Consider the following 26,896-nt stretch of genomic DNA (forward strand, 5'->3'; position numbering starts at 1 on the left):
TTTCAAAGTTTATTTAAAGACTACAGGATCATTTTCATTCATTTAATTTTTTAATGTATGGATATATAGTGACCTGAATAGGGGAACGTATAGTTATCATCTTGCTTCCTTCAACAGTATCAATTTGACTGACGATGGACCTTTCAACACCTGATTCCTTGTGTCTCACTTTGTAAATACATCGACCCACTTTAGTCAACGGAATCTTTTCCACAGCAGAATGATTATGAGGACCTAGAATTCACAAGATGAGACATAAAACACTCAAAAGGAGCATAAAGAAAGAGTTGAAAGACAAAAATGTGCATTCAATAGAATTTTCTGTGTCATTCAATCTAATAATAAAAAAACCACCCACTGAGTGAAAAAGTACAATCAGCACACTTAATACGCTGCTCTTGCAGTGTTACTAAGGAGACAGTAAAGATTCTTTTCTTGCCACAAGGAAAAGAGTAAATGAGTCCATCACTCAAATATTTAAGTGGGTTTTGCTACTGCAAATAAAATTAGTGTCTCACAGGAAATGTTTACAAGATGTAACAGCTTATTAACAAGGTATATATGGTATTATATTAACAAGGTATATATGGTATCATATTGTAAAAACAATTCATCGTATGGTCAAGTTTGAAAAACTGTCATTTGCTACAATAAATCAATTTAAATTTTAAACAAACACATCATTAAAAATAGCTAAATTTAAATTTTAGGTTTAGCTATGGTTGCTTAAAATTATTTAAAACAATCTTTTTTAAAAAACACCCCTCTTAAGAGTAACATCTGTAAACACACATATATACAGAACTCAATTTTAAAACAAAAACTATTTTGAGCAGCTGAATCCTAACATACAAATGCAAACAAATATCTGACCCAATAAATATTATTACATAAATAATTTATCACAGTAGAAAACCTGTGCTGCAAAAATTAAGAAGTATGGTATATGTAACTTTAAGCTGTAAAGGCTAAAGCAGGATTTCAAATACTGCCATGCATCTAGAATTCAAACAGATGCTCCTTTCATGCTATGTTGTCCTCCAACATTTATTGACCTGTACAAGATGTTGTATTGAGGATGATAAATATTTACAAAAACAGAAGATGTATGAACTTCGGAACTTACAGATCTGAATGTAAAATCTCTTGCTACTCAGTGTTGTCATTGCTGTGAACTGGTCACTCTCATTTCTACTTCTGACAAAATCCATATTTAAACTCTCTTTGTCTTCTAAATGAAATATTTTTGCTCCGAATTCAGCATTAAGGACACTAAAGGAATCACTAGGCAAGACTGTGATGGGAACGCCTAAAGAATTTATTATTACAAATGGTGCTCGGTCTTTTTTGAAGATGTCTGAAGTTTGACTTGCTGCTTCAGCAAATGCCTAGAAAGCAAAGAATCAATACAAAACATAAACATTCTGAGTAAGACTTCACCAAGATGATCTCTGCAAGTATTCATCTAGCAACTCTAACACCAATTAGTTAAGAAATCTTTCTTACCGTGCCCAAGTTGCTCAACATTTGCAGTCCTAACTTGGACAGTGTAATGTTGAGCTGGTCTTTTGAGGAAACATTTATTACTGTTTTATATTCTGGAATTTTGTAGTTCTCTTCTTCTTCATCATCTGATTCAAACAGCGCTTTTTTAGCCTTCTTCATCTGAAAGGGGACGTTTAAAGAATTCTTATCTGACCACTCATTCTGTAGAAGAACATTTCACCTCAAGATTCTCTGTGTCTCCCTTTCCCACTTCTATGTCCTGCCACAGTTTTCTTTTTTTGTTGTTTAAATTTTTATTCTCAAATAAAAACCAAAGGGGAGAGAATAAGAGACAAATTATATATTCAGGAAGTCAATGAAATTCCAGTAACAGTAACTAAATTTATGATTATTTCAAAGTAAAGAAAATACATACTAACTACTAACATATCCAGTAAGTACTGTGTGATAACATTCATCTTAATCTCTTGAGTCACACTGTGTAAAATGTTACACATAATTGACTTCCTAGTGTTAAAACAGTCTCCAAATTTAGTCTTTATGTTTCCAAATCAAATACCTTTTTTGTTTTCATTTCGTTGAAAGAAAAAAAAAATTAAAAACCCTGATGGAATACATTTCTCTAGCCTTCAACACTTCTGGAAATTACGTATTTCCAAATATTTTATTTCATACTGGGGTCAGAAGACATGAGGTTTGACTCACTATCTTCTACCTCTCTCCTGTATTATGTCTTGTACCTTTCTGGAAAATTGTTGGGGGTATTTCTAATAGCATTTTCTTAACTGCAGTATCTCAGTCCATAGTCTTTATCCTTCTGAGGCTATCACTGTAGAAAGTTTTTGATAATGATAGTCCTAGGAAAAGGGTGGGTCTTCAGTTCTGAGCAATCCCTCGAGTTAAAAATACTTGAACAGTTTTGAAGAAAGTCAGGAAACAATGAAATGAAGCAGTTAAGATGGAAGGAGGAAAAATAAAAGGTACCTCCCATCCTTTGATGATGCCTTACGTAGTTTGAGACCTGAATCTAGACTATTTCCATGAAAGATGAAAATTAAATGGTAAGAGCACTACTCCCACAGTACTCTTTGTGCTACTCAACAGCTATTAGTTTTTCCAATACAATTTTGCTACACATACTACTGTGGAACAAGAGCAGTGGCTTGTCTTTCCAAAGTCACTGAATGCATCATTAGCATATGGCCTAATAGGACAAACTGATATAAAGCTGTTATGATTACCTTATGCAACTATAGTAATATTTTGCCACTTGAAAGACAATATTTAAAAGATCTGTGTGTCTGGATCTATCCTTGTATAAGAAGTGGTTTAATTTACTCTTTGGAAAAAAACTCTTCAGTAACCAACAAGAAGGAACAAAATTGTTGGATTAGTCTTAAAAATGAAAGGTGGAAAGCATTTGTTTTTCTTAAGGTATCATAATGCGATATTTGAGCTCAGCTTTGTAAACTATACCTTGATTTCAAGAGTCCATGGCTTGAATAAGTCAGTCTTCTCAACTTCAAGTGGTTCAAGCAAAGGTTCCCACACGCCAAACATCTCATTAAAATAATGTACCTATCAAAATCCAGAAATCAGGAATTTACATAAAACTTAAATTAAAAGTTCTGATTTACAGGTATATTAATTATTTTGGTAATCTAAAAGATTCATAATCAGATTGCACTTTCAGCTGCTACCAGAAGATGAAACAAATGCATTAGAGAAATAAATCAGTCAGCTAAGTCTCTACTGCAAAGTTCTGATTCCAAATAAGTGGTAAAAATTGTGCCATTTAAAATACAATTTTGGCTTAAATTGTAGCTGCACTACCATTCAAAAGCACTACAAATAAAGACTCTGCCTACAACAATCACTGAATTTTGCCACTAATTTCCAAATATGAGTCAGTTTGGATGTTTTATGAACAAAACTGCATTTTATAGAAACAATACATTATACATTCTACTGTAATAATAACTGAAGATTATTGGGGACTTTTAGCCAGCTGCCATTCCAACATTTAACACTAATGCAATACGTCTTTAGGAACTTGCAAAGAGTGTAAATGTGAGGCTGCATAACACCAATTACTGTGCCATTAATTAACATTACATCTAGTGCAGTAGATTTTCATTTTAATTTGGCTATCTTAAGCCCTCATTCCCATCATGTTCCCACAACACATATTTGCAGGAGTTTAGTCATCAGATATATGGGTTATTTTTCTTTTATTGTTTAAATAATATGTATGTAAGATTTAGACAATAAGGTTTAGCATCCTAGGAAAACTTCTGTTTCTTAATGTAATATTTCTCACCTCTAGCTCAAGACGAGAATGTAGGTTGATCAGAGTACTCCAGTTCTTGACTTCTCCAACAAATGAGGACTTGGCTAAAAGCATTGGCACTGTTCTGTGCCCAACCCCAGCTTCAAGTGTTATAAAAACAGATTCTATATTAATTTTCAATGACTCTCCTGTGGGAACCAGTTCAGTGTTTGGATTTTTATCTTCATTTGCATTAGTCTCTTCAAGAAACCACATTTTCAGATTTTTTATATCTTTCTTATTCCACAAGTCAGGAGGAATTTGATTAATCTCTTCTTTTGTTGTTTCTGTAGTTTGATAAAGGGCTGATGTAATAGTAATTACTGTGTTTATGATTATTGGTGAAACCTACAAATAAGAAATTGGAATAACTGGAAATGAGAATCTAGTACAGAAACAGCAAGTTTCAGACAAAAATATAATGAGTATGTTACAATAACAAAACATTTCCATTTTCTACAGGACTCTCATTGGAACATACTTCCCTTCCACAAGCAATAGGTCAGTCTTTCCAGATTTGCTATCCCTGCCTTATTTCCAGACTGAAGCTTTCTAAACTACATCATTCAATGATTTATCTGAACACTTCAAAACTTATCTCTGCACACCAGGCATTTTATAAAACACAGATTCAAAACTGAAGCATAGTGACAGAGTTGTTTATTTTCAATTTTATTCATTTTGACATGCTCAAAAGGTACGTGACCTAATGAAGAACAGGAACAATTCACCACTTCAGTCATTCCTGAAGCAACTTCATAGCCTGCTAAGTGGGAAGTAGAAAACCACAAACACAGTACAAGTCTACTTACTTCTATTGTTAGAGATTTAATGGTTAGATCAGCTGTCTGTGGATTAGTACCTGACTGTTTCATTTCAAAGAAGAAGTCACAAGGCTGCAATACCTATATAATAAAGTAAAAACACATGTCATATATAGAGAAAAATATTTTCAGAAACCATACACATAAAAAAGGAAGTTTTTTATGTTAATAAAAGGTTCTCTTTCTTTTTACTGAAATAAAACTTAACAATATTTGTTTCTTCAAAATTAAGAGAAATCTGAATACTAGTAACATGTTGAAAGAAAAAACAAGTATCCAGAAGCATCACCTCAGCCATTCTCAATCATTAAAGACTGAAACGTCAACTACAGTAAAACGCATTACACTTCAGTAATTCCATTCTTATGGTAGAGTCTGCCAATACCTTCAATGCACTGCACCATCATGCCTCTGACTTTTGGGGAGAGCCAGTTTTTCAGTTGCAACAGAGCAACTGACACAGCTACAGTTTTCCTGAATAACAACATAACCGTATAAATCACAATCACTCAGTTTCAACTTTGTTTTGCAATTAGTCCCTGAATGTTTTCACTTGCCAAAATTTACCAAATCAGAGGTATGCTATAAACAAAACCAGTGCAATGCTATTAACAGAGGATTCACATGTAATTAGACTATACTAACACAGTACAGACAGGAAAATATGCTCTCAAACCCCATCTGAGATGATCAGTCTTTCAAAAACTACAATTTCAAACCATATTGATGCAGCAATCTTTTCTGACATCCCTATCCATATCTGAATCAGATGCTGGAGCCATAGATATACCCTGAATAAGTCTGACCTCACTTTTCCCGAATAAGTCTGATCTAACAGAAGTTTTTGTCCATAATATTATTTTTTACCCTATTGCTCTAATTACCTTTTTTTCTTACTCTGTATTACATTCGGGAACTAAAAATAACAGATTTCTCTTTAGACCAACACACATATGAGAAATACACAAAGAACCCCTCATCATTCATGCTATTTTAAATCTGGAGGTTAGTTTCCCTACTTGACATCAGGACGTAACACTTAGGGATATGGTTTAGAGGTGACTATGGTAGCGCTGGGTTGACAGTTTGACTAAATGATCTTGAAGGTCTCTTTCAGTTTTGATGATTTTGTCATCAAATGGATGAATTCATCCAACCCAATTACTTTCTGTCTTAGGTTACAATGTAAGATGTACCCGAAAGTATGTACTCTATTACTATCTTCATAAGCTGTTAAAACCAGGTGGGGCAGTGTTCCTTATCTCCTCCATGACTCATCCCTGATAACTCCCTCCAGAGTATGGGGAAGGGGGGCAGATATCTTCTGCTAATGGGCCATCAAGCCTCACCGCATGACTGATAAAATCACATCATTCTATTGCAAGATGCTCTGCCCAGGGGGAGGAGCCAAGTATTCCTACCTGGATATAATCTGAAGTTTGAACACCCAAATGGCCACTGGATTCCCAGAAGACAGGAGCTCCATAGCCACCACTGGACTTTCAGTGGAAGATCAAACCCTACTACGGGATCACTGCTTCAACAGAAGCACATCTGACACTTCAATAGGATTGCAGCCACCATTTAATCAGACTGTTACCAACACCCTGATGAACACAGTGTCAGGCTGTTTTCGAACTCACTGTTTCTGTATTATTGCATTTATTTTAATTTTCCTATTAAATTGTATATCTGACTTGGGATTTCTGATTGGTTTGCTTTCAAACTAGCACACTTTCCCAGACTAAAATTAGTTTACAGAAAAACCTGGGTTCAGAGGTTTGCTTACACACGTTTTTAAAAGGAGCAGTTATGCTCCTACCTGCAGGTATTATGTGAGTTTTTTTGGTGGTTTTTTTTTACTCTTCTCAAGAACTTTCTGAATCTTTCAAGGTACTCTTTTAAGCACTGAAACTAGTGTCCTCTGAAGTTTTTTTCCCTATCTATAGCACAAGCATCCTGTCAGATTCAGGTCTTTTTCCTGTTTCTACAGTCTGAGATAAGAGATTCCTTCAGAAGATACTCCTGTACAAGGAAAACTTGGTGTCCAACAGCTTTCTACAAAGAAAGTAACAGTTATGCCACATATGCCAGCCACAAAACCAGAAGTCAAACAACCTTGCATTGTAGCTATCAATGCTAGTGCATCACTTTCTAAATGACTAGATAAACATTTTAGTGGAATTAAAGACTGAGTAAACCCAAGGAGTAAACTGAGGTGCTATGATTCTACCTGAAACTGAGATGAAAGCGAAGCCCCAGTCCTTTCTGCTTACAGCTTTCCTACATCATTCCACAAGTAAGCAGGCATTAACAGAGAGCTGAAAAGTTTTGCTCTTCAAAATTCATCTGTGGTCTGAGGACATGGGTAACTGTTGTATATACAGTCACTTTGAACTTTTTCTCTGATGCAACAATATCATCACAGAGTTAACTGAGGAACAGTCTGCTGTAGAGGCAGAAAAGCTGTAAGAAGCTCCAGGAATCAGTGTGATTTTTACCTGGTCAGTAACTAACAAGTCTGATTCTGTTGCCAAATATTAATAGGCAGCTTTACTATAACAGATATATAGACCTAAACATAAAGGAATTTATGAACAGCATACAGTAAGTAAATGATTTCTCAACAAGCACTTCCTTTTTTTTTTGTGACACTTATTCTCTTACATAGCTATTTAATACAAAGTTTTAGACTGATAGCACTCCAAATTTATTATACTGCATTTGATATAGCATACACTTACAAAATTCTATTTATTACACTTACATGGGATATATGAAAGATAACTAAGATTATACTCCTTGGGGCTCTGCATTGTAGCTTGTTATACAAAGCAAACCCCAATGCCATAGATCAAGATGATGCTTTAGGCATATCAGACAAAAGAATAAAATCAACAAAATGTTAGCCAGGAAATTTTACTTATACTGTAAATCTACACTACTATATTGTAGTAGACATTTTAATGATGAACATTTCAGAAATGAGATTCAGTTTAGTTACACAGCACCTTTTAAATACACTGAATGGTTGCAAACTCACCGTAGTAATGTTCCCTTTCCTTTCTTCTGGAAGAAATGGACATGCTTTCATCTGTATTTCCTTAACAGCAGCTGTCATGTTGTACCTTTCAGGGCTATTTTTAATGAACACCTCACACTGTGTTGTAACTACCAATGCAGGAGCATCACTTCTTGTTAAGTCAGCCACAAACACAATCTCTGGATTTTTAACAACTATGTTCATTTCCATCGTAGATACAGGCTGCACAGATGCTTCAGAAATATAAATTATATTAGTTTAATTGTTCAAAGATTAAATCTTAATTATTTTCTTGTTGTGATTTAATTATTAATATAATTATTATAATTAATAACATTAATTACAATAATTATTTAATTCTTGTAACTTACAGGGAGGCACTGACTATTTAGGGGTAAGATCTAGCATGACTAGTGTTAGCAAATCTGTAGATCCCTGCAACTGACATTTCTAGGCTCTTCATTACAGGCACAAAACCATTTAATATCTAATTACTCTTGGGTACAACAGAAGACTCTATCCACAAATCTTCTCTGTCAAAATGAAAAGGATAAACATTGTTGAGTGAAAATGAGGAGTATCACCACTGTTACTATCTCTGACACTAACAAATACATCAGCTTCACTCCATACGTACATCTGCCAAGTCTGATAAGAGTCTTACAAAATGCTGGGCACATTTTCTGCTCTCTGGAGTAGCAGAAAAACCCTCATTTTTCCACAGGACAATAATGCCTTACTGATGCCTAATGTAAACACTTGCAATAAAAACATACTTTCACATAAGACCTCCTTATCTGTTCAGACTTTGATCATCAGCAAATAATCACAACAGGCCAGGCGGACAGGGACACAACTATAATATTTAGGGCACAGGAAAACAACACCATAAAAACAGGGACTTGCTTTGGCACACCTGATGAGAACTACCTGAGGCCTGGAAGCATAAAAAGAATATTTCCTGCTCTGATGCATAATTGACCAATTTTTGTTGTCAGGTACTCAAGCTAAAAGTCTGGTTTCTGATGTAGGAAGAAATGCACATCAGTGGACAACTGAAATGTTCCAGGCAGCGATTTCAGGCAGGCCAATTCCACGTGTAAGCACAATATAATACGCCCCATTATTAACCTCATTTTATTTTAAAGATACATTTTTAGGTATCTTCTTTCTATAGTAAGACAAGACTTCATTTGGAAACAAAGACTAAAGGTCATGAATCTATTTCCATGATGCAAAGAAAGCAACATCAATGGTTAAAAGCTATTCTATATATATAAACATAGGAAAGAGCATAAAAGGAGTATTGTATTTTTTACACAGTATTACAATACCAAAATTAAGCTGATATTCAAATGCAGATTTTAAACTATTTCCAGTGTATACTGGTATATACCTTGGTCTTTTACAGGTAATGACTGTTTGAGATTTCTCTGTGCAGCAGCACTTTCTGCATTAGCCTTTAGAAATATATCTGCTACAGTAAGTAGAAACTCCATGCTTGCACAAAGGTATATCTCTTGAACAATAACATCAAGAACAGTGCCATCTCTCCCCTGTTTGTAGTTTACATCCACCATAACTTTCTTTTCAAATCCATGTTTCATTTCCACCATTCTGAAAGACAATTACAGAGGCATTTAATGAAACAATAAAAAGCCAGCCACAAATACTGAAAAACTCTCAAGATTTTCATTCCAGATGCAATACATTAACAAGACTGAATTTATAAAGCAATACAAATAATTTTAAAACATGACTGATACCAAGATTAGCACAAATTTTTTATAAATTTAAAACTAACTGGAATCCCATACACTGGTAACTAAATATGTTAATAATTTAACAAGACAAACCATTGTAATTATTTGCTTACATTTCAAAAGTACTACATTTTACTGAAGTTTATTACAATTCATGAGACATTATTTCAGTCTTACTTAGAATTTCATTAAAGTGGAAAGTAAAATTGTTTTCTATGCACATATTATATTTAAAGTTCAGTTTATTTCATTTTTTGTATCTAGCACTGGTCTCTTGCAAAGATATGTGGAACAGAAGGCATGTGAGATATATAAATGCACAGTAATAAGTACTTTAAGAACCCCTACACTAAATCAATTGCAGTTTTAACAGAATACTAATAAAACAAAGATTATGAACTCTGTGTCTAACTCTAATAAATAGTAAATTATGTAAAATTACAGACCTTGGTGTAGCCTTCTGGATTGACTGTCTTTTATCATCTAATGTACAGTTTGCCAATTTGACTGAAGCATTCATTGAACCATCTGATAACATTTTCAGAGCAGCTGACATGAGAACTAATTTAAACTCTGCAAGCTTCAAAAGGTCATCTCTCTGATCCAAACTGTTAACCTGTTTAAATGAAACATTTGTAGATTTCATTATAGGTAGCAAAAATAATATATAGGTATAGGTGTGATATACATATAGGGGTGTGTGTATATATATATATAGGTGTGATACACAGTTTTACTCTAACTGATGGTATTTTCAATAATAACAAATTAAATAAACCCACTAATAATTCAAAAGACAGCCACAACAACAACACACAAGACAAAACTTTCAAAAAGCAAAGCTTTGCCCTTCTACCATCTTTCTAAAGCAAGTTAACATAAGTGAGAGAACTAAGTGTATAATAAATTACAAACTTTTAGTTGGAAGTCTGGTAACAAGTTTTGTAAGTAAACCAAGATGAATATAAATGCATTCCTACTGACAAATTTAAGAATCTTTCTCCACTATTTTGTGTGTGTCCATGTACCCATCCCTATATGTAACTAATGAATATGTTCCATTCCTCTGCATATTTTTCTCCCAAACTATATTTTAAATTAATATAAATTTTCATCAGATTTTTAGTCAGGTGACAGAAGATGCCACGTATTATGTCCTACCACTGGTTATTCTATTTCCTGGAATATCTGCCAAGCAATTTAGATAAAATAGCTGTTCTCTCATTTCCATCACATTTGTTATTACTGCTAGAACACACTTTCTCTGTCATAAATTAAGCTATTCTTGTTCAGAATTTCCAGGACTCTAGGCAACTTTAAAGCTGTTGATTACTCTTTGTAACCAAAATTATACTTACCTGTTTTGAATTTGGACTATACAACACTAAAGTGAGAGAGTCAAATCTGAAGTCCAGTTTTAGTGTTGTTTTTATTTTCATAGGTGAATGCAATTCCACCACAGCTGATGTCACAACAGTTACACCTTTCAGGAATCAGAAAAATGGTTAATATTAAGAAAATTACCTGACTGCAAATAAGGAGAAAATAAAATAAAAAAAAAAATACCATCACTTACGACCATAAAGACAGCAACTCCCCTTTTTCTCCATATGTAAATCCACCCACACTTAGCATATGTTTATCATGCTTTATGTAACTACTTTTGGCAAAATCATACATTTGAGAATATAAAACACCTCCCTTACATATTCTACATAGGATTTTTACCATCTTTAAAACTCAAATATGCAACTTCTTGTTAATATACACAGTACTGTGTGCAAGAGTGTTACAAAGAATACAAATTCACTTTCCTCCTCATTTGTTCATCTGCCACATTGTTGCTGGTTTTCATATGTAATAATGCACAAGAACTGGCAGCCCAATGGAGGCCAGTGAGCAAGAAATCAGGCAAAGGGGTATCGATGAATAAAGAACTTCTGCACTACTCACATATAAGCAGGAAATACATAGGAGATGTAGTGTAATGCATATAGAGAGGTTGTCAGGCTAAGTTGAGACAATGAAGCCCAAGACCCATCATGAATTAGATCTGGCCAAGGGTGTCAAGGACAAGAAGAAGGGCTTCTCCAATAAGGAAAGTAAAACTAAGGATAACGTGGGACCATTGCTAGATGGAGGGGGGACACTGGTAACAGAGGAAGTGAAGGAATTACTGAATGTCTTCTTCACATCGGTCTTCACTGACAAGACCAGCCCTCAGGAATCTCTGACCCAGAGGCCTGAGTAAAGGAATGTTGGAAGAAAGCTTTTCCCTTGGTCAGGGAGGACTGGATTAGAGAACAACCTTGACATCCACAACACCATGGGCCCAGATGGTATAGGATACATTTATGAATGCTGAGAGAGCTGACTGTACACATTCATCTTTGAAAGGCTGTGGTGATTAGGAGTGATGTGTGAGGACTGGAAGGAACCAAATGTCATTCCAGTCTTCAAATAGGACAATGAAGGAGAACCCAAGGAACTACCAGCCAGACAGCGTCACTTCAATCCCTGCAAAGGTGATGGAGTGCCTTATTCTGGAGGCCATTTCTTCTATCGCCAAGGAAGACAAAAATGTGGTCAGGAGTAGTCAGCATGGATTCACCTAAGGGGAATCACATTTGACCAACATGATGTCTTCTATAATGAAATAACTACCTGGATGGATGAGGTAAGAGCAGTGGTTATTGTCTACCTTGACTCCAACAAGGCTTTCAATGATGCCTCTCACAACATCCTGACAGGCAAACTCACAATTGTTGCTTTGATCAGTGGACAGTGAGGTGGACAGGGCAGAAAGTTAGGGACAGGAAGTTCCAAATAGAACCTCTTTACTGTGCAGATGGCCACACACTGGCACAGACTGCCCAAAGAGGTTGTAGAGTCTCCCTCACTGGAGATATTTAAGAACTGTCGGGACAAAATCCAATTCCATGTGCTCTGGGATGACCCTGCTTGAGCAAGGGGGTTGGACCAGATGATCTGTTGTGGTCTCTTCCAACATGACCCACTCTGTGATTCTGTAAGATCCTCTAGACTGATTTAGCCCCCTGATTATTACCCACTTCTGTTTGTACAGATTGGAAATCATGAGGTTGAGGAAAAAAAGTCCTACAGCAATTTGAAAGGACTTCAGGATGACTGGTTGAAGGCACAGGAGCATAAAGTGGTGTTTTCCTTGATCCCATCAGTAACAGGGAAGAATGCTGAAATGAACAGGACAACCCACCTGATGAGCACAATGCTTGAAGGTTGGTGACATCAATGGAATTTTCTTGTTTTGACCATAAGGCAATTGATGTAATACCAGGACTGTTTGGGACAGATGAGGTTCATCTGTCTCAAAGGGGTAAAACAATTCTTGCCCATGAGTTGGCATGAGTTAAGAGGGCTTTAAACTAGGTTTGCAGGGGGATGGAAGAAGACCAGGCTCACTTAAGATGAGCCTGGGGGTAGGATTCCAGTGTTAGGAGTAAAATCAGTAGCCCAACTGAAGTGCAACTACACCAAAGCACACAATATGGGTAACAAACAGGAGGAGCTGGAGGCCACTGTACAGCAGGAAAGCAATGACAGAAATGTGGTGGGATGACCAGTGCACTGCACTGGATGGTTACAAGCTCTTCAGCAGGGACAGGCAAGGAAGGAGAGGTGGTGGGGTGGCTCTGTACATTAGGAAGCGTTTTGATTGTACAGAGCTCTAGGATAGTGATGAGAAGGTTGAGTGCCTATGGGTGACAATCAGGGGGAAGGCTGAAAAGGCAGATATCCTGGTGGGAGTCTGTTATAGACCACCCAACCAGGATGAGGAGGTGGATGAACTATTCTATGATGTGATGGTGATGTTTCATGATCGTCAGCCCTTGTTCTTCTGGGTGATTTTAACCTGCCAGATGTCTGCTGGAAATTCAACACCAGAGAGGAGGCAGTCTAAGAAATTGCTGGAGTGTGTGAAGATAACTTCCCAACAAAGCTGGGAAGTGAGCCTACCAGGGGAGCTGCCCTGCTGGATCTGCTGCTTAGAAACAGAGACAGGCTGGTGAGACGCCGTGGTTGGAGCCATCTTGAGCACAGCAACCATGACACAAGAGTTTTCAATACACAGGGGTGTCAACAAAATCTTGGACTTCTGGAAGGCAGACTTTCAGGACACTGGTTCAGACAGTCCCTTGGCAATAAGCCCTTAAAACCAAAGGCGTCCATGAAGTCTAGATGTACTTTAAGAATGAAATCTTATAGGTATAGGACCAGACTGTCCATATGTGCTGGCTTGGCTGAACAGGGAGGAACTCAGGGGGAAAAATGAGAGTTTATGACTTTTGGAAGCAGGAGCAGATAACTGGAAGAAAAGTACAAGGGATGCTGTTAAGTCACACAGAGAGAAAATTAGCAAGGTTAAAACTCAGCTAGATCTCAATCTACCACTGCTGTGAAGGAAAATAAGAAGTGTTTTTATAAATACATTAACAACAAAGAGCAGGCAAAGGAATAATCTCCACCCTTTATTGGATGTGGAGGAGTACCCTGCCATCAAGGATGAGGAAAATGTTGAGGTACTTCATGCCTTCTTTACCTCAGTCTTTAAGAGTGAAAATGGTTATTCTCTGGGCAACTGGCCACCTGTGCTGGTAGACAGGGTCAGAGAGTAGAAGAAAACTGCTGCAATCCATGAGGAAGTAATTAGTGACTGCTGTGCCACTTAGATGTTCACAAGTCTATAGGTCCACACAGGATTCAACCTAGGGTGATGACGGAGCTGGCAGAGGGGCTCACCAAGGCACCCTCCATCATTTATCATCAATCCTGGTTAACTGGAGAGGTCCCAGATGAGTGGAGATTGGCCAATGTGATGCCCATGTACAAACCTGTCGGTCTGGCCTTGGTGCTGGGGAAAGTTATGGAGCAGATCATCTGGAGTACAATCACATGGCACAAACTGGACAACTAAGGGATCAGGTCCAGCCAGAATGGTTTCAGAATGGCTTTAGGAAAGGCAGGTTCTGCTTGACCAACCTGATCTCCTTTTTCGACTAGATGACTCATCTAGTTAAAGAGATGTCTAGTTAAAGCTGTGGATGTCAGCTACCTGTACATTAGTGAAGTCTTCAATACTTTCTCCCACAGCATAGTCATGGAGAAGCTGACAGGCCAGAGCTTGGACAGGTAAATTCTTTGCTGGGTTAAAAACTGGCTGGATGGCTGGACCTAGAGAGTGGTAATTAGCGGAATTATATCCACTTGGCAGACAGTCACCAGTGTTCTCCAGAGCTCAATACTGGGACCAGTTCTGTTTAGCAACTTAAGATTAAAGATTTGGATAAGGATATCAAGTGCCCCTCAGTCAGTTCACAGATGACACTAAGTCGGGCAGGAGTGCTGATATGTTGGAGGGTTGGAAGGCTCTGCAGAGGGGTCTGGACAAGCTGGATAACGGGCTGAGGCCAATGACATGAGGTACAACAGTATGAAGTGCCAAATCCTGCTCTTGGATCACAACAACCCCAGGCAGTGCTACAGGCTGAAGACAGAGTGGCCGAAAAGCTGCTCAGAGAAAAAGGACCTGAGAATGCTAGTCAGTAGTGTCTGAACATGAGCCAGCTGTGACCAGGTGGCCAATGTCATCCTAGCCTGTATCAGCAGTGGTGAGCAGGACCAGGACAGTGATTGTCTGGCTGTACTCAGCCAGTACTGAAAGAGAGGCCTCACTTCAAATCCTGTTTCCAGTTCTGGGCTCCTCACCAAATAAAGACATTGAGGTCCTGAAACATGTCCAGAGAAGGAAAATGGACCTGCCGAATGGTCTGGAACACAAGTTATATGAGGAGTGGCTGAAGGAGATGGGGGTGTTCAGGCTAGAAAAGGAAGCTCAGAGAGAGAGACCCTACTGCTCCCCACAACTACTTGAAACGAGGTTGTAGCAAGATGGGCAGCTGGTTTCTCTTCACAGACAGGTAGCGAGTGACAGGGTAAGATGACACAGCCTCAAGGTGAGACAGGAGAGGTTCAGGCTGGACATCAAGAAGAATTTCTGCAAAGGAAGGTGGTAGAATCACCATCCCTGGAAGATGAAGATCTGGACATGGCACTTAGTGCTACGGTTTAGTTGACATGGTGGTGTTTAGTCAAAGGTTGCATTTGATGATCTTGAAGGTCTTTTGCAACCTTAATTAGTCTGTGATTCTACAATATTGGTATACATAGATTAATCTGGCATCCATTTTTAGATGCAATTCCAACAGAAGCCATATATTGACAATAATACCTAAAAATGCCAGATGATGTAATTTTAGAAAATATTACCTGCAGTGTGCTGAGAAGTACCTTGCATTTCACTAGAATGACTAGTTGATGCTTTCGATTCTGGCAAAGCTGTTGAGGCACCAGAGTTTTCACCTGCATTTTCATTTAGTGTCCTCAGTATTGTGGTAATATCTTCCTGACTGAGAATAAGCTTTAAAAAAGATTGGAATGGAAATCAGAACAACTCTGTTCGCATAACGTTTGGTAACTAAAATCTGAGCTTACAAGCAAACAGATAAATCAAATTAATCTCATCTGAGTTTCTGTTTAGGACCCTGAACATTTTTCTCAAATTCACACAACTCCTTACAGTAATTTCTAGAAATCAGAAATCAGTCACACGTTATTTTGTTTTCATCTACAAACTTTCCCTACCAAGTTACAGTTTAGAAACTGGAATGTCAGAACACATACACATACAGTTTGACTAATAGTTGACCAAAATTTTTATCTGCATTTAGTCACAAGGCACTTTACAGTAATACTTATGAATTATGAAAATCTGGCAAATTGGTTTTCCTCACACACTTCACAACCTTTCTATTTTTAATGTTAAATTTAAATTATGTGCTGTTTAAATTTCAATTTACTTCTCTTTTTAATGTTAGATTTAAATCATGCTAGGATTAATCCCATCTGGCCCCATAGATCTGTGAATGTCTATGGGACACAGCAGCTCACTAATAACTATTTAGGCTAATAACTATTCAGAGGGACAAATTCAGCACTGCAATTGAACAAACCAATAAACCCCAACTTTTCCAATCCTTCATTGGAAGACACTGACAGATAAAAGGCAAGAACAGAATAAGCATTTTTAACTAGTAACAGTAATTCACAGTACAAAGTCTAGCTGGAGTATCGCAAATGAAATACACACCTTAAATCAGACCTGAAATCTATTCATTTCCTTTTCCCCTGTGAAACAACAAAAGCTGTTCTACCTTAATGTCTTGAAATCGTACAGTACTTTAACTACTGAGCTTGGACTTTTATAGAGAAAAATGTATCTGTTTTCCACAAATATTTTAACAGTTGCTTTCAGAAACAAGTGCTTACATTCATAGGCTTAAGTCGGCCGGATATTTCAATATCGGGAACTTCATTATACCACGCAGCAGCTAAATTTCGTTCAACAGCTACTTCCAGATTGACTGGCTGTAGCAACTGTACTTCAGTTTGCAAAGCATCTTGCTCATAGTAAGATCTGTGAAAAGAAGCAAAACACTCCCAGATTTCACATATTTCGCATTCTAAAAGCCACATTTTTGTCTTTTCCTCATCCTTTTAAATAATGCTATAAAACTGCCTTTATACTACTCCAAATAGCTCTAGTTGAAGCCTTACTCCACCAAGTAGACCTCCTTCCTTTGTAGGGAGGTGGTATCAGGCACATACCAGGCATGCAACACACAAACCCTTACAAGTCAGGACCTCTTACCTGCTCTCCAGTGGAGAACAATTCCTTCTTTCTTCAGTACTCTTCAACTGTGTTTGAAAAGCCCCTTGCATTCCCTCTCCCTCCATGAACCCCCTGCACCAAGGACCATTTTCAAAAATTCTTAATAGCTATTTAACTGAGGACCTTTACTGCTACGCATAGCTTGAAAATCTCATCAAAACAGTCTAATACAAATAGGTGTAGCCTATCCCAAAGTAATGAATAATGCATAACTCTACAGTACTACACAATTTATCCTGAATATTTACTTCTATTTAAAGATGTGCAGATTGCTCTTTTACCTAAACCGTAAATTTTCATTGCTTTAAAAAATATTAGTTTGCTGTTATATTCCAAGATAACAGTCTGTCAGTCACAAACCATTAACTAATTATTTAACTACTCCTTGAAGCTCTCTAACTGAAGAATCCCAAAAGGATTAAATGAATTCTAAAAAAATTGACATTACATTACCTGTATAACTTCAGTTCACTCAATTTCACTGTCATAGAGTCAATAACAGGTGGAAGACTACACCGTGTTTTTGTTTTAGCAATAAAGAATTGGTTCTTCACGGTGATTAGACCAAGATCAGCCACTAGGACATTTGCAGACATTGCTGACTGTGGAATTATCACAACAGGTGCCTTGATATTGATATCCAGCGCCAAACGGGAACTACGCTCTGCTAACTCTTTTACACCTGTAGCTGCTTTCTCTGCTGTTCGAACAGTTGCCTCAGTGAGAGCTTCCTTGGCAGTTTGAAAGTTATTTATAAAAGCCTAGGAAAGGAATACATAACTCAGGAATTAGTTATTAAGAATTACAGTACTTCAAAAACACTATGAATCATAGTTATTTAAATAGCGAACCATCCTAAAATGTTATTTTTGCTATACATTTTGTCCAAATTCTTTAAGAGGATACTCTTCTCTCAAATATGATAAATCATGCATATATAAAAATAAATTTCTATACCAAATATTTGGAAAATTAGATGGTAAGAGCAATGACCGTGTAACATGACTTGTAGGAATTACATTTTATTTAATAATATGAGCAGCAGAAGATTGATTTACTTAGCAGTATTTATGGAAAGGGCATTAATTTTCATTGTTTCTTACTTATATTTCAGTGCTATAAATAATGAATGGTATGTATATTTAACAGCTGTGACAAGCTATCTAAGAAAAACATTATTATTAACAATAGTAAATCTTCTTGCTTACTCATCTGCTCCACAGTAACAAACATATGTAGAAGAAAAATAAACCATCAAGCCCAACCATCAAGCCCAGTAAAGCTCTTATATAATAAGAGCTCTTACACAAATTGACACCACCCCATATGGAACATTTATCCCTTTCTTGCTCTGACAACTTCACCTGGATGATAAGAAACAGCATCCAGAAAATTTAACTTACCAAAACAGACGAAACAAACTTGTTGACAAAAACTACTTGAATACACCCAACAGTTAGGTAAATACGATTGTCAACAACATCCATATTTGTATATGCAATGCCATCTGTAGCATTTACATATGATACCATTCTGAAGTTGAAGACTTCTTTTTCTGTGATGTAAAGAGCCTTAAGAAGAAAAAAAAATAGTATTTTAACTGTAAAAACTTACATACTGGAGAAACTTAACTTCAAAACAAAATGTAGTGCCTCACACCACTAAGATATTTTTATTTCAGGTATCTCAACAATATATGAAAAAAAATCACATTTTAAAAATCCATTGAAATAGCTGAAAATATTCAGCTGACATTTCAGCTTGAATAACTCTCTTCACAAAAGTCAACACAGTAAGAGGCACAATGAGCAGCTAAATATCACAGTTGCACAAATTAATGTTGGTCTAATAATTACTGGTTGTGGGAGCAAAATCAATCTGTCATATCAAGAATACTACTCCCAACAAATACATAAAACATGACTGAAAAAAGTCACAGTAGAGAGTCTAAAAAGTAAGTTTAATTTAGCATCCATTCAAAAAGAAAATCAACAATACATGCATATGCCTACCTTTTTATATAATGCTTTCTCATCAGAATCCACAATACTGATATTCTTCAATTTTGCAGTCACATCAGTTGCTGCTTTCTTCATGATCACTTGGCTATCCAGACCTCAAAAACAAGATATACAAAATCTATACACTATTATGGTTACAAAGTTTTGTGTCTTTGTGATTAAAGGTTTGTTCCTACCTTCAATGTGAATTTCAGCTATTCTACGGTTTTTCTCTCTGATAAAAATACGCAAACATGATAAATCCGCACAGATAATGAGGTCAATAACATCTTCACACTTCGATTTTTTTGATGCTATGGGAAATAAAAAATAACAAAAGTTACCATTCTTCAATGAGGACATGTACTGTTTTGGTATCCCGTTGAACTGCACAGCAAGCAAGAGGTTAATGCTCCTCAAGTATAAGGTAATAACCATAAGGCCATCAAATGCTTTAATTCATACCAGGAAAAAAACTATAAAAACCTGACAACAATTTATGGCTTTTCTATTTACATTGACTTAGCGCTTCCAATACATAGCAAAGGTATGCCTTGACCTATATGTCAGAAAACTGCACATCGCTAAGGATACAACCATATAAATATATATAATTTGAAGCAAAATTTCTCATATCAAACATCATTGACAGGCTTGCAAAAATAGAAAGTACATTTGTTTTATTTCTTACTTAAGTGAAGAGAGAGGAATGAAAGGAGGAAAAAATAAAGAAACTTACTTAATTTTTTAAGAACATCCTTCTTCTCCTCTGGTTTTTCATGGACTGGTTCTTCCACAACTTTAGTTCCTTGTTTAGGCAGGAGATTATTCAGATAGTTCATAGCATTCAGCAGAGCTTCAGTATGCAAATGAACATCTAGAGAAGAAAAGTTCACCTAAAAGAAAAATTTCTGTTTATCCAGTATGCCTCTCCTTCCAAATTGAGGAAATTATATTAAAAAGAACTTTTCATACCTTTATTTTCTGTAGAACATTCTGACAGACAGTCTTCAGTTCTGGTCCCTTAATATCAGTCTATTTCACCAGAAGTGTACATAAAGCAAACAAATCAGAAGTTTGTAAATTTCATTAAAAAAACCTTATTTTCAAATCCACTACAACTTAAGACTTAAAAGTTATTCCTTTGTAGGAGCAGAGAGACTTTCCACATGACACTCAAGACATTAAAAACATCAGTAAGTAAGGAAAAAAGCTTCAACATCTGGTGCATTATTAACGTGATGCTTATGACAGGCTTACAATTCAAAAGCAAAGTCTACTGCTTCCTAACCTTTGTATACTCCAGAGTGAGAAGATCATCTTCTACATTATCCAGTGTAGTAATTATGTAAACTGGCTTGTCATTATCATCTAAAAAAATAAGAAAAAAGAGAATACAGAAAATTACTTATTTTAAAAGAAAAAAAAAATCAAGACTTTCTTCATCTATAAACTGCCAGTAAGGCTACTAGCTGTCATTGCTGCTTAATAAAAAAACCTCTTTTGCAGACGTATAATAGTTAAAAGGCTACAATAATAACTAGCATATTTACCAAAGCACTAAAAAGCGGATGAGCTCCTGATTTACTTGCCCTCAGTCCTGCATTTAAGTTAGGAAGCAAATCTTCCTTATTTTACAAAAGTCCTACAGAGTTTTTGAAGACAAATTCACAGTGTTATTTGTGAAGAATTCCTTGACCAAATTATAAATACTTACCAATATACTCTGGGCACAGAAGACCAACTTCACGAAGGAAAGCACTCCCAGTCATGTCAAATGTTCTCATTTTAAGTTCAGTACCTAAGCCCAAAATATCAAGCTGGAGCACAGGCATCTCAGTATCACCAGTAAGACGGCATAATTTAATTAAGACCTAAAAAAAAAAGAACCAAAATACACATCCAAAACTAGTAAGGGATATAAGAAGTATAGATAAGAAGTATAAAAACTGCTTAGTTTTTATACACGACATAATATATTTACTTCAATTTTATTGGTTAACGTCTATTTGCGTATTGATCATTTAACTCTATACAGCAAATGCCTTGAAGAAAAATAAACAATTCAACAAGCAGTACCGGTTGCTGTTATTAAAACAAAGACTTCAAACATGCATGTATGTAATACCAAAGTAACAGTTGCACAAATGAAATTATTTTTCCAAAAAATTCTGCACAGCACTCAGTAATGTTCAATACAGTCAAAACTAGATTCTCAGTCAGCACAAAGTGTTTACTACTTTCACTGGAATTTCTCTGAATTCTCCTGCTAAGAGTTAGATTCCCAAGCTGAACATCTGGCAAGAGGATTTACTACATTTTCATCAATGCATGACAATACTGTTGTTAAATAAATACGTAGCTGAGCTGTTGTATCTGACTTTGACAACTAAACAAATATATGTATTCTTCCTTTCCATGTAATGCTGTCTACAAATAAGGAAAATCAAAACAAAACCCAGTAAGCAATTTGAAACTATGAGGAAAACAGAGGTGATTTCTAATAGATTCCCAAATTATTTTTTTCTTAAAGATCGTAAGTTAGTTGTCATTAGAAAATAATGTAAAACATAGCATCCTCATTTTAGACTAGTAGTTCTAAATAAGGTCTTATCATCACATAAACAGTACATTTCAGTTTTATTTGTAGGAAAGGTGTAATATATAGTATGCTAAAAGTTAGCTGTGGTGTTTTGAAGACATTCTGTAAGCCCTAGCATAAAACAAAATTTGTAAAGTTAACTGAATTAGTATGACTTATTTTTAAAATAAATGTAAAGTAAAATACACTGAGCTGCAGGAATACCAGTGTCATGTCCATGACGGTCTAATGACAAAATTAATGGTAGTGTTAAGAGGTCACCTCTTTTAATAGAATTGATACAGTTAGCAAGTGTTCTTGCATTTGGACAAAGTACTCTTCCCCCCCCCCCACCAGCAAGAACATACAAAACTCTTCATAATGAAGGTGCCACAGATTTACATGTGTGGACGACAGAATCTGGGAAAAACTAGAACAGAAAAATAAGGCGCTTGTTACAACATAAAACATAAATAAAGTTTTCCCATTGACCACAGCATTATCTGGAAAAAAGGTGCCACAAGCACCTATTTAGCTAAACAAAGATGTAATGTGATTTCTGAGACATAGGTAAAGAAAATTCAGTGAAAAAGTGAGTTGGGAAGTCAAGTGGATAAATCAAAGTGCTTCAGTGATGACAAGGATACAGAAGCACAATTATGACTTGGAAAAAACTCTGCATAATAGTTTCAGGGAAAAATGGGGAATTAGTATCTCTCCACATGTAGAATTATAAATACAGCAAATATGGAAAAAAAATCACAGTCCTGCTGTGCTTCAGGGAAATTTTAAAAATTAATTTTACCTCAGCTACTTCAAACTTTAGCTGGAAATCTGTCATATTTTTCAGAGATTCTTGTTTGTGTAGGTTTTTTCGCCTGGTACTGACAGCCTGCTTGAGGGAATCAGATGAGACTTCAAAAAATGGCATATCTTCCACAGGACTGCTTAGAGCATCATAAAATTCTTCTTCTGATTCTAAGGATTAATTCACAACAACATTACATATGCAGTTTACACAGCCAATATTTACAGTATTATGACCTAGAGTTTTTACATCTAAAAGCTTAAATGCAAAAAGCTTAAATGTACAAGTATCTAACTGACAACTAACAATCAAATCTGTTTCCATAACAATCTCAATGCCTGCCTCCACAACTTTACACCCACCTACAGCTGCCTCCATGTCATCATAAACTTCAGATCTCATTAGCTAATTCTTTCATCAGCATTCTCTCCTGGCTTTACAGCACAATCGATGCTTTGACTTGCCTTCAGTGTGACCTAAAAGCTTAACTCATCTGCTGATCAGACTGCTGTTGACAGTACAGGAGCCTTGGCCTCATTATCAGCCACAGTACTTGGGATTTCTCACTGCTGTAGATTTCCCATTTCAGAGAGACTCCTAAGAATTATCAAGCTTTTAATCTACTTTACATTAGTGCAGAAATATAACCAAGATAAATAGATTGCACTATAGATTGTCTTGTGAAGGTCTTCTTCACCTCAAAATCATAAACACTGAAGTATAAGGTAATTGTGGAAGAAATATCCTTCTAAAAAAACTTAACAAATTACATGAAGTATTTTGTAAAGCTTAAAAGCAGCCCTGAGATTTTGGAAGGTGAAGATAGAGAACTAACATAAATCACTTAAAAGGACTGTATAGTATAGATTAAAAATCAGACTTGATTCAAATCTAAGTCTAGCTATTACTTTCTCAAATTACTTGTTGCTAGCATGCATTCTCACTTCAGCCTAGCATTTAAGAACTGAAAGACATTTCCACTCTACCGTTGGACACTTAAAGGAGCTTATATAAAAACAGATGTAGATGCATAAATACATATTTTTACACATACTGCATACACGCCAAATTTAAAGCTATGAAATAGACATAACTTTGCTGATAATTTTGCTAGAGTTTGCTAACCACACAAATCATTAACTTGAGAAAGGAGTAGTAGTCTGTTTCTCCAGTTGAGTGTTCTGGCATCACAAACATGACTGACACTGAAATAACACTGATATATTTGATTATTTTTCTAATGTGACTACTAGATGAAATGTTATCTAGCTAAGCTACTTTGAACAGCAAGGTGGTATTGAAGACAACTGGTTCTCCCACGGTCAATCTTCTGCTTTATCCAGTACAAGTCAAAATGTTTGTTTATAAAAACACAGCAGTTTCTAATGGTCATAATTTCCCTATCTGTAATTTAAACAAATCCACCTAAATAGGAGAGAAATCCTTCACCATAAGAAAATAATTAAAACCATCATCAGAGAACTAAGTACATGCTAAAGCTAAAAATTTCATATTACTTCAAATGCCCTGAATACAGATCTGCAGTAACATATGCAGACAAAAATAAACCCACCGTACCAAACAAAATTTACTACTATACCCTCAGGAAGGAAACAACAAAAACAAGCATACAGAATTTTATTGCTATGACAAAATACTCAAGTAGTTTGTACAGTATCAAGCTATTTATAAGCTAAATAGAATGTAACACTACTCAGCCCTCAAAAACTTGAAACAAAGCCCCATATCCTTGCTTACAGCAAGAATAATAAATTAATTCAAAGAACTCAAAAACTTCTTGATTTGACCCGCTCCTTAAGCAAGACTTTAAAACAGATTATATACTACCTGACTCAGCAAATGAATGAAGATCCAAAACAGGATACACGCCTTGAGATAAATGTGGTCCTGAAAGCACAGGGGACACTGTAGCCTGAAACAGGAGACATCATAAAATTTTTTTCTTGTATTTATTGGTCATGCTATTGCATGCATATATGCTGCATCCAAGTTTTACAACTTAGGGAAACTTAGCTTAAGTGACATTCAATAAAATTAAACACATTATAAGCATGGGGAGAAATGAGGCGTAAAATAGCTAGAAGCAGCAGCTTTTGCACTTGCATCTATCTAGAGGGAACACACTACAAAACACAGTGAAGAGGTTCAAACATTCAACTTCACAGACCAAAAGATAGTTAGAAATGGCACATTATAAGAAAAGTCATAAAAGACAAAACCTAGTCCCTCAAAGGACTACAATACAGCAACTTCAGAGAACAATAAAGATCAACAGTTCTTTACGAAAATAACTTAAGTGCTGGGTGGGGAAAAAAGAAAAAAGAGATACACAAAACATTAGAGCAGACAGGACTGCTTTCTGTTTCATCGAATCACAGAAATATTTAGGTTAGAAAAGACCCTTCAGATCACCAAGTCCAACTGTAAAACTAGCATGGCAAGAGACATGGTTTAGTGGTAAGCTTAAATGCCACATCTACAAGCCTTTTAAATAGCTGCAGGGATGGTGAGTCATCCACTGGGCAGCCTGCTCCAATGTTTGACAATCGTTTTGGTGAAAAAATTTTCCTAATATCCTATCTAAACCTCCTCTGGAGCAATCTGAGGCCATTTACTCTTATTCTGTTACTCTTTACTTGGGAGAAAAGACCAACACCTCAGTCTTTCTCACAATGAGAGCCCAAAACTGAGCACAGGATTCAAGGTGAGGCCCCATCAGTGCCAAGGACAGGGGGACAATCACTGCCTTGGTCCTGCTGGCCACACTATTGCTGATAGAGGCCAGGATGCCAGTGGCCTTCTTGGCCAACTGGGCACACACTGGCTCATGTTCAGCTGCCTGTTAACCAGCACCCCAGTTCCTTATCTGCTGGGCAGCTTTCCAGCAACTCTGTCCCCAGCCTTTAGCACTGCTTGGGGCTGTTGTGACCCAAGTGTGGAATCTAGCACTTTGCCTCATTGAATTGCACTGCTTCAGACATTAGAGAAAAAAAAAAAAAAAAAAAACTAGTAAGGTACTGAGAGAAGGCCTCACAGTAGTTCTCATCTTTCTCAGAATAGGAAGCAAAGGGGCAGACACTGATCCCTTCTCTCTGGTAACCAGTGACAGGACTCAAGGGAACAGCATGAAGGGGTGTCAGGGAGGTTTATACTAGGAAAAGAGCCCTTCCCAATAAAGTGGTTGAGCACTGGAACAGGCTCCCCAGGTAAGTGGTGAATGCACCAGCCTGAGAGAGTTCAACAAGTGTTTAGATAATGCTCTCAGGTATATGGTGTTGAGTCCTAGGGATGGTCCTGTGCAGGGCCCGGAGCTGGACTTCCATGATCCTTATGGGTCCTTTCCAGGCCAGGATAATCTATGATTTGGAGTCTTCAACTGTGAAATGCAGTTATGCACAATTCAGAATAGTAACTGAAAATGTGACATGCCACTAGAGTGCACTCTAGAACAGGAATCCTCTCCACGTGGTTTCATATATGATAGAATTAAACGCTCTTACTATCCAAATGATTTATTTATCATCAAGTCTCAGAAAGCAATCTCAGCAATCTGAGTTCATAAAGAATTCTCACCTGCAAGTTCCATATGCACATGAATTACACATGTGCCTTGCGCAAAGTAGCAAAGTAAGAGAACCATGCACTGTGTGCCCTTTCTTCTTGAGTGCCTTTGACCCTGGACTGACAGCAATTCTTTCCCTGCACCACACCTTCGCCTCTCCCGTTTAAACTGCACGTTTCAAAGGTCAGGCTCAGACAATTATTTACAATGTCACAGTATCAAATCTATACATTATGGCAACAAGAGACACTCATCTTGAATACTGTTTCAAGGCTACATTTTTAATCTCACTCTCAACATTCCCACATCTCTCTTGTCTCCAGCCTACGTAATCTGACTTTACTGAATATATTCATGTCTACAAGTAATAAATAGACAAAGTTTTTAAGAAATATGTGAAAATGTCTCATCTGTAAGACTTCCACATTCTAAGTAAACAAGGAGAAAAAACTGGAATTTGACTTCATAGTACCAAATAATGAAAAATAGTCTTATACACTGAAATGTCTTCTTAGACTAAAATGCTGAGCACAAAAATGTAGAATGTTCCAAAATGTCTTCCATTTTCACAGCTCAAGAACACTTCCACCACTAACTCAGAATGTAAAGAAGAAAACAGCAGTCTGAAAAGAATTTCACATTCTTTTCAGTTCAGAAATGATGGGATGTTAACAAAGTTCAGAAGAAATAC

General features: G+C 36.5%; 1 protein-coding gene across 2 annotated transcripts in view; it reads right to left on the reverse strand.

Annotated features, from left to right (window-relative positions):
* The window catches only part of VPS13A (vacuolar protein sorting 13 homolog A), a 104,779-nt gene that overhangs the window by 42,327 nt on the left and 35,556 nt on the right, over positions 1 to 26,896 (reverse strand). For both annotated transcript variants that reach the window (XM_053932471.1, XM_053932472.1), the window contains exons 24-45: positions 24,471 to 24,555; positions 22,620 to 22,792; positions 20,951 to 21,107; positions 20,525 to 20,604; positions 20,209 to 20,268; positions 19,973 to 20,129; positions 19,431 to 19,547; positions 19,246 to 19,349; positions 18,637 to 18,804; positions 17,687 to 17,994; positions 16,831 to 16,978; positions 15,772 to 15,922; positions 10,824 to 10,948; positions 9,912 to 10,081; positions 9,099 to 9,319; positions 7,703 to 7,935; positions 4,648 to 4,740; positions 3,827 to 4,183; positions 2,983 to 3,084; positions 1,507 to 1,665; positions 1,127 to 1,388; positions 74 to 234 (exon numbers count right to left, since the gene is read on the reverse strand). In XM_053932471.1, coding sequence (XP_053788446.1) covers positions 74 to 234; positions 1,127 to 1,388; positions 1,507 to 1,665; positions 2,983 to 3,084; positions 3,827 to 4,183; positions 4,648 to 4,740; positions 7,703 to 7,935; positions 9,099 to 9,319; positions 9,912 to 10,081; positions 10,824 to 10,948; positions 15,772 to 15,922; positions 16,831 to 16,978; positions 17,687 to 17,994; positions 18,637 to 18,804; positions 19,246 to 19,349; positions 19,431 to 19,547; positions 19,973 to 20,129; positions 20,209 to 20,268; positions 20,525 to 20,604; positions 20,951 to 21,107; positions 22,620 to 22,792; positions 24,471 to 24,555 — 3,591 coding nt within the window. The remainder of the gene's footprint in view (positions 1 to 73; positions 235 to 1,126; positions 1,389 to 1,506; positions 1,666 to 2,982; positions 3,085 to 3,826; positions 4,184 to 4,647; positions 4,741 to 7,702; positions 7,936 to 9,098; positions 9,320 to 9,911; positions 10,082 to 10,823; positions 10,949 to 15,771; positions 15,923 to 16,830; positions 16,979 to 17,686; positions 17,995 to 18,636; positions 18,805 to 19,245; positions 19,350 to 19,430; positions 19,548 to 19,972; positions 20,130 to 20,208; positions 20,269 to 20,524; positions 20,605 to 20,950; positions 21,108 to 22,619; positions 22,793 to 24,470; positions 24,556 to 26,896) is intronic.

The sequence above is a fragment of the Vidua chalybeata genome, chromosome Z (assembly GCF_026979565.1).
Source record: "Vidua chalybeata isolate OUT-0048 chromosome Z, bVidCha1 merged haplotype, whole genome shotgun sequence".
Taxonomy (NCBI): domain Eukaryota; kingdom Metazoa; phylum Chordata; class Aves; order Passeriformes; family Viduidae; genus Vidua; species Vidua chalybeata.